The 13,242-nt window shown below is 46.1% G+C and overlaps 1 protein-coding gene across 1 annotated transcript; it reads left to right on the top strand.

Moving 5' to 3' along the window:
* The first annotated feature begins 3,673 nt into the window (after positions 1–3,673).
* LOC118210719 (transmembrane protein 88) lies at positions 3,674–11,911 on the top strand. Its single transcript, XM_035387117.1, has 3 exons — positions 3,674–4,083; positions 5,612–5,921; positions 9,515–11,911. Exons 2-3 carry the CDS (start codon positions 5,613–5,615, stop codon positions 9,743–9,745), a joined length of 540 nt encoding a protein of 179 aa, XP_035243008.1. The 5' UTR covers positions 3,674–4,083; position 5,612; the 3' UTR covers positions 9,746–11,911.
* Positions 11,912–13,242: the final 1,331 nt, after the last annotated feature.

Raw genomic sequence — 13,242 nt, 5'->3', positions numbered from 1 at the left:
CACCAAGTGGAAAAACCGCCCCTTAATTTGACAACAAAGAAGATAATTTAACCCTACATCATACTGTAGCTGCTGTATGAGATAAGAGTGTTTATTTCTGGGCTCTTTTAGATAGAACTTCCACCTTTATGCCGATGCTCCTGTTTCCACATGACTCTCCTTCTCTATCGTCTGTCACTGACTGTCTGTCCTCTTCTTTCGAGTCCTGCATTGTCTTCCCTACCCAAGGCCAAAGGATTTACTGTACAGCAGGGGTGTCCCATCTTAATCCGAAAAAAGCCAGTGTGGGTGCTGTTTTTTTTTTTTTTTTTTTTAAAGCCCCACACTATCACACCTGTCCTGCGATGGTTTGGTGGCCTGTCCAGGGTGTATTCCTGCCTCTCACCCAATGCATGCTGGGATAGGCTCCAGCACCCCCCGCGACCCTGCTCAGGATAAGCGGGTACAGATAATGGACGGATGGATGGATGGATGGACTATCACACCTGATTTAACTTAATTACCTAATCATTGTCCTCAATCAAGGCCTAGCTGGGCAAGCACGAAAACCTGCACCCATACCAGCCCGTTTTCGGATGATACTGGACACCGTTGCTCCACAGCAGCAGCACCAAACGTCATTCCGTGGGACAGGTGCGGAGAGGATCCAATGACCCGGCGCGATGCTGTGGAAAAGCCCTGCCAACAGAAACCTTCCCTCCCTGGCAACACACTACAGTCGGTTATGAGCCTCCCTGCTGGGCTGTTAAGCACAGTCCCCACTGGCATGGTTAGGAGTCCGCACCAGATTGTCGCACTGAGAGCCAGTGCTTCAGCAGAATCAGTCATCCAACAGCCCATAAAATTGCCCAGCCTTGAACCTGAGAATTTCAGCATGTGACTATTTTTTTTCACCTTTGCAGATAGCTGGGAAAATATTCAAGCCTGTGCAGACAAATACACGCACACACACACACACACACACACATATGCACACACTCACTCACACACACACACACACATACAAACAAACGCATGCACACACACATACGCACATACTCACACATACACATGCACCCGCACCACCACACATGCACACACACACACATATACACACACACACACACACATACACATATGCACACACTCACACACACACACAGGCACATACACACACCCTCACCCACACACACTCACACTCTCACACACACTAGCACATCCAAGGTCGAACGCAGCCCTTGAAGTAATATGCAGCTCCAGTGCGGTGGGTCACTGTTTGTTTGCTTTTCCCATGACGGGAGCCAACATCTTCAAAGCTGTCTGCTGCCGGACTTCCTGTGCGTGCAGGAAATGGTCTTCAGAATGTCCAGTTTGCAGCGGAACAGCGATAACACCCCTCAGAGTCAGTGACGAGAGTTGACAGGTCCTCACACACAAGATTGATGCTTTTTGTGCATTGGACTGAATACCGCAGGCTTGAAGTCACAGACAATCATATGGTGAAGCTCACTGGTGCAGTTAGTGACGTTACTGGCTAAGGAAAGGGCACTTACAGCCTCCCTGTGTCACCCCCGGCCCTGAACTGACATCAGTGAACAAACAAAGAAAAGACTCCACTTACAAACTTTGGCTTTTATATCTGTCACCTCACATTTTTAAAAAAACACCTGTTGACAACAGTCATATTTTTATCCAACCACTGCTTCTCAGTATGCTCCCCGCAAATCTCAACTCCTCAGAGACGAATATGGCCATCTCCTTCCTCCAGTTACCGAGAGGACTCAGCTCTATGAGACTCTCATTGCTGACACTGTTGCCTATCAGATGATTATAGCTGTAAGTTGTAGTGGCGATAATTAGGCCTACTGTACACAACAGTCAATTGGAAAGTTACCCCACTGGATTCTGACACGAGCTCTGTTAGTCCCTCGTGTGGAGGACGAGAGTCTTTAGAATAGTTGGTTAATTTTTGGCGGAAGTTGTATGCAGTATGATTTAAGAGGTTCATTTCGTCTAGTCACCCAAGTGGGCAGCCAAGGTATGATGGCTGATCAGAGTAGCTGAAACCCCAGTGTCATGCTAGGATGAAGCTTATGCAAGGACGTACTATATTCTGCAGGGAAACGCCCCTGGACCCCCACCTAGAGGCTTGCAGTTCTCAGGGTCTATGCATTTCAGCCACCCCCCCCCCCCCCCCCAACACCACCGTCTTAAATCCACAGCTGAACGTGTCAGAATGCGCGTACTGTGTATGTACCAGAAGTGGCCAGAGGGTGGCAGCGTGAGCATACGTTGGGACATCGCAGCCCGTGTTACTGTGCGTGTTCCGGAGTGCCTGCTTCTATCTAACTGCTCTCCCCCAACCCCCCCCCCCCCCCCCCCCCCCCCCCCCCCCACTCTGCCCCATCCCTCCTAATCTTTCTTAGCTGAAGTCTGCTCCTTTTAGCTTCCCTCCCTCCAGCCCTTCTCCCCCATCAGCGCACTGATAAGAGAGGCCATTATTTCAGCTCAAATGGCCGTTTAATTACACGGCGTCCCCGCGCGCTCCGCACTGCTCTTTTATCCGGGCTCTCCCTCCTCCTGCTCTTTCTCAGTTTGAATCTGACTTCTCACGCTCGGTCTTTAACCTCCTCAGGTGGTATTTTCGCCGGGGAGAGATTCGGACGACGGCGAGGCAGGAGTAAGAGCAAGGCCGGGGGGGGGGGGGAGGGAGAGTTGAATCGATCAGAGCCCTTATCTCGCCAGAACAGAACGGTTTGAAGCGAGAAAAAAAGAAACAGCAAGAGAGAGGCATGTAGAAACAAGAAAGGCGGGAGGAAAGAAGGGGCAGACTGACAATGAAAAAAGGTGGAAGATAAACTAGGCAGAGAGAGAGAGAGAGAGAGAGAGAGAATAAAAAACTGCAAAAAAGCAGCTCAATCACGAGTGATACCCCCCCAATGAGGAGAGGGGTGGGTTCCCATCCTTTATCTTTTCTTACCGGTCATGCCCTCATCCTCCTCTCTGTTCTCACAACAGGGATATTTCGGAATGTTTTCCCCAGCGACAGTTTTTTTTAAGTGCATTATACAGCATTCAAAACACAGGAGAGAGATAGGATGAGACACGCGCCGGCACACTGACGAAACACCAAGTTCAAACGGTTTCGTGTTAATGTGGCGCTGCAGCGCAGAGCTCACAGTCCTGCTAATCAGCATCGTTCCTGCTCTCTGCCGCACCATCTATGAGTTAATGTGCGCAGTTGTTGTAATGCCCTTAAGCCCATCTTGCTGTGGCTTTTTCTGCTGTAGCCTAACTGTTTGTTTTAAAACATCTACACCGCCCAGTGGAGACTGCAGCATCTCAGAACCAGGCTGATTTACGTGGAACAAACACAGAGCTCTAATTACATTTCAGTCCCGCTTTATCCTCTCTCGCATTTTCAGCTGTAATTTACTGCCATGTGGATTTCATACCGTTATTTATTTACGCGGCTTTACATGAGAAACTGGTTTGAAAGTTGTGCCAAGAACAACTTTTCATTCCTCATATAAACGAGGAAAGTAGCTCATGAGCGGTCGGGACTGAGAGAGCAGTAGAATATGATTTAAATATTTCCATTAAATATTAACTGGGTGGCAGCTATCTCCCCCCCCACCCCCGCAACCCCCAAGCTACTGCCACCCTCTACCTTCTTTCGACTGTACATGTCATATTCGACCTGTGTCCCTTCAAATACACTTATTACTTGTGACTGTAGCCACTCGCTCTTGTTGAAGCGATCGCATCGAAGTATCGAACTGTTATTGGGAAATGGTCCGTCGACACGCGCGCGCAAGGTGTTGCATGTGCATGTGCGTGCGAGTGTGTGTGTGTGTGAGAGAGAGAGAGAGAGAGCGAGAGAGAGACAGAGAGAGAGAGAGAGTCGTTACCGTAGCCGTTGCCCAGGCGTTAGGCGGCTGTCATCCTTATTTTCTGATAAGCTCTAAGTAACTGCACGATTGCCTCTGCGCAGCGCAAACGCTTCGGGATTTGAATAGAACACAACCAACTACGGGACTCACCCACACTCGTTCTAGTGCCCAGCAGTTTGAAAACAGACGCAGACCCGGACAACATCGAAAGGTAAGTATCCTGTGCTCTAACATTTTTTCATTATTATTATTATTATTATTATTATTATTATTATTCCAGTTGGATTTTTAACCGATAGAAAAAAGATATGACAATTATTGTTTTAAGTGTATTTCATTGTTTTTGTGTAATAACGCTCACAATAGGAATTTTTAAAACTATTTTTTAATATATATATAATTACAATAATTACTTTATATGTGTGGCTATTGTTTTGTGAAGCCATGCAAATTATGCACATAAGACCGCAGTTAATTGAAATTCCAAGCAGTAGACAGAACAGGCTACAGGTTCATGTTTAGTCAGCATCATGTAAATGTTCTCCTGAGATGCTACTATTTGCTACATATCCTGAAATTGCAGAAGGAGCAGGAAAGGTCGCATTGTATGGTATGGTGCTGTTTTCGCCTCTAAACGCAAGAATCCAAAGGTGACGGACGGAGAGTAATTGAATTGGGAATGACAGATCAGTCGGGCTCTCTGCTAAGCTTGAAGGCTATGATCGATTACCGTTATCGATCCTACCAACAGGGCGGGGGCGTGGCTGCGTGTGCTTTTAGTATGTGTGTACGTGTGCGCGCGCGCGCGTGCGGGCGTGTGTGTATAAGTGCAACTTGACAAAGTATGTAATTATGTCTTGTCAAAGATTTTAATATGCATGAGGTGTGGGCCATTTCAGGCAAAATATTGCTGATAAGTTGTGTCCACCTCCAACTCATTTTTTTCTCTCTCTCTCTTCGTCCTCTGTACCTCACCGGTCCTGCAGACATACATAATTAAGTTCAGGCCCTCCCCCTCCATACTCCTCCCTCCCCAGCCATATCCAGCACCCCCCACCGTTTATCTCATTCATCATTTACAAAGACAGAAAATAAACACACCATTAATTACATAAGCCCGAGTGACCAGCTCAACAAGCCAAACTGCCATCTACTGTAGCTACCCCAACAAAGGAAGTCTGGATGGATGTACGCAGCGGAAATGCTCTCCACTACGGTTCGTCGCTCTGGATAAGAGCGGCCGCCAAAAGACAGTTATGTAAAACGTCATAAAAACAGAGGAAAGACGCAATTAAGGGAGACGGAGAGCAACAAAACCGAGGAATTAAAGAAAGCGGCACAGTCACGGCGCTGTTACCTGAGCCGTATTTTTATATTTATTTGTCAGTTTTATTTTGTGCTTTGCTAAAATAAAAATAAAAATAAAAAACACAGATGTGAAGTATTCCCCTATGTTTCTCCCCACACAGTCTACAAAACCATGCCTAACCATGCATATCCTGCACAACAGACTGTCATATTATATTCTTTTCATTTCATTATTTAACAACAATCCACAATCCACCCTCTCTGTCCGTCTATTTACGTAAATGCAATGTATGTCTCCACTGCTCTCTTTTTGGCTTCAGTTTTTCTGCCTGACCATTAACTTTTCTCTCCCTCTCTCTCTCTTTCTCTCTGTCTCTGGTTTTCTGTCACTCCCTCTCTTTCTGTCTCCCTCTGTCTCTCTCTCTGTGCAGGATGTGTGGTATGGACGTGGACCTGGAGGGCGAGGGAGCAGGAGAGGGGGAGGAGGAAGAGAAGGAGCAGGAGGAGGAGTACGACGTCGGGGAGCGCGTGCGGATGCTGCCCCCGCCGACGGCGCACAGCGGAGCGGGGGTGTGGGGGGCCCGGCGGGGCCCGGCTGGGCGCCTGGTCTGGGGCGCGGGGCTGGCGCTGTGGAACGCGGGCGTGGCGGCCGCGGCCGCGCTGCTCCTGGCCGCCGTGTTCACCCTGGTGCTGCTGCCCGCCACCCTGCTGCTGTCCGCCGGGTTCCTCTGCCACTCGAGGGTGAGCGTCGGCCTAAACTACACCATTAAACACTCAGAGCCTAAACTACACCATTAAACACTCAAAGCTCAGAGCCTAAACCAGCACATTAAACACTCAGAGCCTAAACCAGCACATTAAACACTCAGAGCCTAAACCAGCACATTAAACACTCAGAGCCTAAACCAGCACATTAAACACTCAGAGCCTAAACCAGCATATTAAACACTCAGGGCCTAAACCAGCACATTAAACACTCAGGGCCTAAACCAGCACATTAAACACTCAGAGCCTAAACCAGCACATTAAACACTCAGAGCCTAAACCAGCACATTAAACACTCAGAGCCTAAACCAGCACATTAAACACACAGAGCTCAGCCTAAACCAGCACATTAAACACTCAGAGCCTAAACCAGCACATTAAACACTCAGGGCCTAAACCAGCACATTAAACACTCAGGGCCTAAACCAGCACATTAAACACTCAGGGCCTAAACCAGCACATTAAACACTCAGAGCCTAAACCAGCACATTAAACACTCAGGGCCTAAACCAGCACATTAAACACTCAGAGCCTAAACCAGCACATTAAACACTCAGAGCCTAAACCAGCACATTAAACACTCAGAGCTCAGCCTAAACCAGCACATTAAACACTGAGGGCCTAAACCAGCACATTAAACACACAGAGCCTAAACCAGCACATAAAACACTCAGAGCTCAGCCTAAACCAGCACATTAAACACTCACAGCCTAAACCAGCACATTAAACACTCAGAGCCTAAACCAGCACATTAAACACTCAGAGCCTAAACCAGCACATTAAACACTCAGAGCCTAAACCAGCACATTAAACACTCTGAGCCTAAACCAGCACATTAAACACTCAGAGCCTAAACCAGCACATTAAACACTCAGAGCCTAAACCAGCACATTAAACACTCAGAGCTCAGCCTAAACCAGCACATTAAACACTGAGGGCCTAAACCAGCACATTAAACACTCAGAGTCTAAACCAGCACATCAAACACTCAGAGCTCAGAGTCTAAACCAGCACATTAAACACTCAGGGCCTAAACCAGCACATTAAACACTCAGAGCCTAAACCAGCACATCAAACACTCAGAGCCTAAACCAGAACATTAAACACTCAGAGCTCGGCCTAAACCAGCACATTAAACACTCAGAGCTCAGCCTAAACCAGCACATTAAACACTCAGAGTCTAAACCAGCACATCAAACAGTCAGAGCTCAGAGTCTAAACCAGCACATTAAACACTCAGGGCCTAAACCAGCACATTAAACACTCAGAGTCTAAACCAGCACATCAAACACTCAGAGCCTAAACCAGCACATTAAACACTCAGAGCCCAGAGTCTAAACCAGCACATTAAACACTCAGAGCTCAGCCTAAACCAGCACATTAAACACTCAGGGCCTAAACCAGTACATTAAACACTCAGAGCCTAAACCAGCACATTAAACACTCAGAGCTCAGCCTAAACCAGCACATTAAACACTCAGGGCTCTGAGACCCATGGTCATGGTTATTTGCTTCACGCCAATCATTGGCTGTGTTATTATTTTTGCGTGTGCTAAAAAGTTTTCTCTTAGTAAATCAAGCCTTCAATGTGTCACGATGAGTAGACAACCTGCAGATTACACTTTAGGTTCAAGTTAAAACAGATGGGATGTACAAAAGAGCTTTGGCTAATTTTGTACAATTGCCTCTGAAAATGTCAGACAGAATGGAAACCCACTTTCGCCGTGACACAAAACAAAAGGCCCCGTGGATTTAGAAAGCAGCAGATTGAAGCCGAGCTATTAAAGCGTTTCACCTGACATGTGATGCTGCACTACCACTGCGTATGCCCTGCTAAGTGCACTCAAATAACCCCCTACATGTACTTCCTAAGAACATGCAAGAACATAAGGGATGGCGAGAACTGGCCATTCAGCCCAACTTGGCTCGTCATTTTTTTATTTGGATTTATAATCTATACATTTGGTAATACATCCCAGAATCCTGTTGACCTTCTTTTTACATTACAGGCATTTAGCAGACGCTCTTATCCAGAGCGACTTACACAACTTTTACATAGCATTTTACATTGTATCCATTTATACAGCTGGATATATACTGAAGCAATTTCGGTTAAGCACCTTGCTCAAGGGTACAACGGCAGTGTCCTACCCGGGAATCGAACCTGCAACCTTTCGGTTACAAGCCCAGTTCCTTACCCACTGTGCTACACTCCGTCCTTCTTCACAGCAACGATACAATGTTTAGAACTGGATAGACTTGGTCTGCTATTACTCCTAAGTCTCTCTCACATTGAGCACTACCTATTTTCACTCTTCGCATGGAATAGTCCTGTCTTAAACTATTTTTCTCCACATGCAGAACTTTATATTTGGCCATACTGAACGTCACCTGCCGTGTTTCAGTCCACTTAGGGATTCTGTTCACATCTTCTTTGATTATCTCAGTAGATTTCAGAGTATTTGCCAGACCTCCAATTTTTGTATCGTCCGCAAATGAAACTACTTTACCACTGATCTCCGCAGCGAGACCACTTCACGACAATCAAACTCAAAGAACCTTTTTGGAAGCTTTTTTTTATCTTGAGTAGCAAGATTACAGAAGCCCAGCTAGCCCCAAGCCTCTGCATAAGAGTCCAAAACCTCTTTAAATTTCCTACCTGGAAAACCCCCAATATCAGTCTGACCTTCTGCCGCAGCACTTATTGCATCTTCATGGACTTATGCGTGGGGAGTTAGTCGTGTAAAATTACTTTGCTCCTTAATTTTTTTTTGTATAATATTCAATAGTCTCGCTCTCATACTCTCTCTTGCTGCCCTGTGCTGATGAACTAAAGTCAACCTGCCCCCCCCCCCTCCCCCCCCTCTGGAGTGAGGGCATAAGGAGGAGAGGGAAGGGGGGGCCATGTTGGCCCACTGGGGTCTTTGGCAATGATGCCGGAAAGAAGAATGAGAAGGAGGAATAGAGGTGGCAGTGAGTAAGAAATCTGGAGAGTATTTTGTGTGTGTCAGCAACTTGGTGGGTAAGCAGTCGTGGGTGGGGAATTCCTGTAATATACATCGACAAAGAAGGGGTTCACAAATCAGCCAAGCAAGCCTTACAGTACACATTCCTACAGAGTCAGTGTGTGTGTGTGTGTGTGTCTGTTGAGAGAGAGAGAGATGGAGAGATTTTTTACTGCCTGACGCACACACATCCACACATTTGTATTTTGTGTGCGTCTTATAAACCCAAAACACTGCATCAACACCTGTTTCCCCCCCGCGCCGTTCTCTCTCCCTCTCTGTTTACCTCCTCTTCGTCGCTCTTGACAGCTTATTGACAACTCGGGGGATTATTGATGGTTCTGGGACTTGTTCACAGATGAGCTAACAGGGAGGTGGGGGGTCCATTGGGGGGGGGGGGGGGGGGGGGGGAGTAAGGGGGGGGTGCTGTAAGAGAGTCTGTCACACGCTGCCACCTTCCATCCAAATGCGTCCGTGCAGCCTCATAGTCCCAGGCCTCTCCGCGGTCTCTTCAGGTGGTTAACCCTTTCCCTCCCGCCTCCTTTTTCCCCACCCGCCGACCAGGTGCTGAACTCCCCTCTGCCGCTCTGCGGCTACCTGGACGACAACAGCTGCTCCGCCCTCATCATCCTGGGCTTCGTCATGATGTCGCCCCTGGTGGTGCTGGCGGCGGCCATGTTCTGCGGGCTGGTGCGCAGGCTCCGCCTCCTCCTGCTGTTTCAGCCAATGTCGCGCGCCTGTTACCGCGGCGGTGGCGGCTGGGGCTGGGGCAAGAATGTTCGGGCCTGGGTCTGACTCTGAGGGCTCCACCCCCCTCCACCCCCCCCCTCCCCGGTGTTCCTGGAGAGATGATGTGTCCTCTGCCGTGTGTTTCACCCAAACTGTAATTACTTTAGCCATGTAACTATTGGACATTCTGTATCCAAACCAGGAAGAGTTGACACTGCCCTGTGATTTATGATTTTGGGGTCTCCCTTCTTCTGGTGCCGGAGGGTCACCATATGTCACAGATCACAGGTAAACCACTTTGTTGGCTGGTAGCTTCCTGCTTTGAGCAAATAGGTAGTTTTACCTTAGACAATAGTTGACATTTTCTTGACAATTGTCTATTTTATCAAGTAAACAAAACTTTGTATCCAGTGCATCTTTGTCCAAAAGAGTAGGAAATTGAAAAGGTGGGTGTACCATTTAATAGTGCTTTTTTATTTCCTCAGGCGTTAGAATATTACCCTACCGCTATCAGCAAAACCCATCAGGTATGGAAAATCTGTTTAGTGAATTTGATTTCATGGATTATTGTTTCAGATTTTACACTGAGTAGGAAGCTGGTACTTTGTCTATCATGGCACAACAAGTAGCTGGGAGATGGAAATAAGCTGGTGGAAATAATTAGCTGTTTGCACTCGGTTTGGTTTCGTTGCACTTGTTTTGCATTCTATTGTAGCTACAGCCTGCACTGAAAATATTTCAACAGCATCTGAGTTAACTGTCTCTTAAGGCGTCTGAAACGTCAAGACAAATACTGGTGAGGGATGGAAGGCTAAAAATACCTTTACAGATGGAGCAGCTGCTCTTTGTCCAGGATTTACAATACATGTAGCACTTTGCAAAGCTTGGGTTTAACATATCACTCATCTGCACAACCAGATATTTCACTGAACCAATTCAGGTTATTAACGTGTCTCTTGAGCACAATGACATTTTGTAAAAAAAAAGATTTTTTTTTTTTTTTCAAACAGGACTTGTCCATGCAACCAACTGATTATGGTTTAGCTCACTTACTATTAGTCTTCACTGCCTATCATTCTACAGGCTCCTGTACATCGTAGCACAGACGACAACTGAAGCTTTTTTTCGTTCCTGTGCTGTACCTCATCTACTGGTGCTCATCTGCAGCTGTCACAACCGACTGTAATACGACATAAATTCTTCTCAATTTGTTTGCTGGCTGGCTAGCATAACATAAAAATTAAACATACAGCTTAATTGCCTAATGAATACAACAAAATGTGATGCATCATTAAATACGGCTAAGTCAATTCCGGTAATATAATCTTAGCGTGAGAAGCTACAGTAATATGAAGCCAGTTTAACACGCCCACAGGTTCAGATGCTAACGGAATTTAGACGACTCATCATAACTTCCAAGCTAATAAAAAAAAAAAAAAAAGATTAGCCAGCAAGGTTTTATAATTATGATTATGTGCTTATGCAATATGTTTTTGAGGGAATAAAATCACTCTCTGGGAGATAAGAATCCAGGGAGCGACAAACTACGCGTGGCATCCGCACAATTTTTATTTTACAAAATATAATCCGATAGGAACAAATGGAAAAAGCAGATATTCCAGCCAACATTTTTACCACAAGGAGGAAAAAAAGCATGTTGGTTATTTATGAAAGAAAATGTTCCTGCTGAGAGAATAATTTATGTTGGTTGTTCAATTTCACATCCTGGGCTCTCCGTGTTCTTGTCACTTGTCCTACTCTTTTGAAATACTGCAGAGTGTGGTTAGTTACAACCCCGTCTGGCCAAATATACACAGACAGCCATGAATTTGGGCTCAGGCTCAGCTTGGGAATGATGGAAACACCATTTTCTGGTGCATTGTGGGATAGCTGAGGTCAGCCTGAGAGAGCCTTCAGAGCTGTAGCACAGGACCAATGAGAGACGCAGGACTGCTGTCCCTCTGTCCAATCTGTCTGTCCCACAAACAGGCTCTGCTGCAGCAGGGGCACGCACAGCATTTAGCTGCACTTAACAGGGGTGCTCACGTCACGGACTGAAGAAAGAGAGCAGCGCTCATACAGTTAACGATACTTGTATTTATTTGTGTAATTTATTTGTATTTTTAATGTACTGTACCTACAGTATGTATGCACTTTTTTCCCCAAACTCTGTAGCTGGTGATTGTAGCAGTCCTGCATTCAGTCAAATGTCATTAAAGAATGAACATTTTATCAGGCTGTGGATGAGAAGTCTTGTTACATAGCTACATGCTGATGCGGACGCTAATACATTAATTCTCTCACCCATCTGTACAAACACACATAGATGCAAGCACACACACACACACACACATACTTATCCACCTGTACAAACATACACATACTCACTCATTCTGTCTCTCTCTCTCTCTGTTTCACACACACACACACACACACACACACACACACACACACACACACAGAAATGCATGTACTCCTTCACCCATCCTGTACAAACACTTGCATGCACATTTGCCCACTCTTTGTGCCCTATATAAATACTCACAGATACAGTCTCAGATCCACATATAATTGATTGGCTGCAACATGAATGAATTATCTTCTGGAGTTTGTACTGCAGAGTTGATAATGGTCTGTAGATAGTGCAGGAGTGAGTCAAGAGTGTGGATATAACTCCCAGCATCTAACATGTGAACACACAGACCTACAACTGGACTTATCATCACTGAAAGATTAGATCAAGTTTCAAGATCTGATTATTATGCAACTGGCTTTATACTCATTTCTTATTTAGCATTATTTAATTTATCATTACACAGACTTTCAGACAGTAATAGAGCAAATATGTTATTACTCAGGCACTCTGAACAGAAGTGTTTGACACGGTAATAGTACATCGATCAAAACACACTGTAACACCACTGCGGGGGATGCACTGGACTGCTCAGAGGAAAGAGTACAGCCAGACCGCTACACCACTGAAGGCTCATAGCCGGGTGAAACTATTGCGTTTTCACCTAACGTCGATTATCCATTTATGCGGCCGGGTATTTGGACACTCAATCAATTCAGGCTGAGTGTCTCGTTCAAGGTTTAAAGTTTAATGACGGTGCGCTGCTGGGGGAACAGAAGCGGTGGTCGTTGTGCTCTTTAACATAAGGAGGGAGCGACTACTGCAGCATCAGAGAATGAACAAATGGCCACCTTTGACTTCAGTGTACTGCTGCATCCACAGAAGGACTGGGTTTGACCTGCCCTGGCAGTAAGCCTGCAGACACACTGGTTTAGGCTGCTTGGAGAGCAAGAAAACATTATTATTATTATTATTTATATTCCCACGGCCTTAGACATTGTAGACACACGATGTACCGCATGCCTCAATGTCCGCAGCTTTTCTAGCCTACAGTTTACCCGGAATTAATATTTATTTCTCCTGAAGACATTTGCCCCTCCTTTTCCTGAAGCACCCTTCATCAATCCAGGGACTGGAGAGCAGTGCAGAATAGAACACGGGTTCTCCATAGAGCGTGCAGGGACAGGAGAACAGTGCAGAATAGAACACG

The sequence above is a fragment of the Anguilla anguilla genome, chromosome 13 (genome assembly GCF_013347855.1).
Source record: "Anguilla anguilla isolate fAngAng1 chromosome 13, fAngAng1.pri, whole genome shotgun sequence".
Taxonomy (NCBI): Eukaryota; Metazoa; Chordata; class Actinopteri; order Anguilliformes; family Anguillidae; genus Anguilla; species Anguilla anguilla.
This window is presented reverse-complemented; position numbering and strand designations above follow the sequence as displayed.

Coding starts and splice junctions, on each gene's coding strand:
- LOC118210719 (XM_035387117.1), top strand. CDS start 5,613: ATGTGTGGTATGGACGTGGACCTGGAGGGCGAGGGAGCAGGAGAGGGG. Junction 5,922..9,514: donor GGTTCCTCTGCCACTCGAGG/GTGAGCGTCGGC, acceptor CCCGCCGACCAG/GTGCTGAACTCCCCTCTGCC.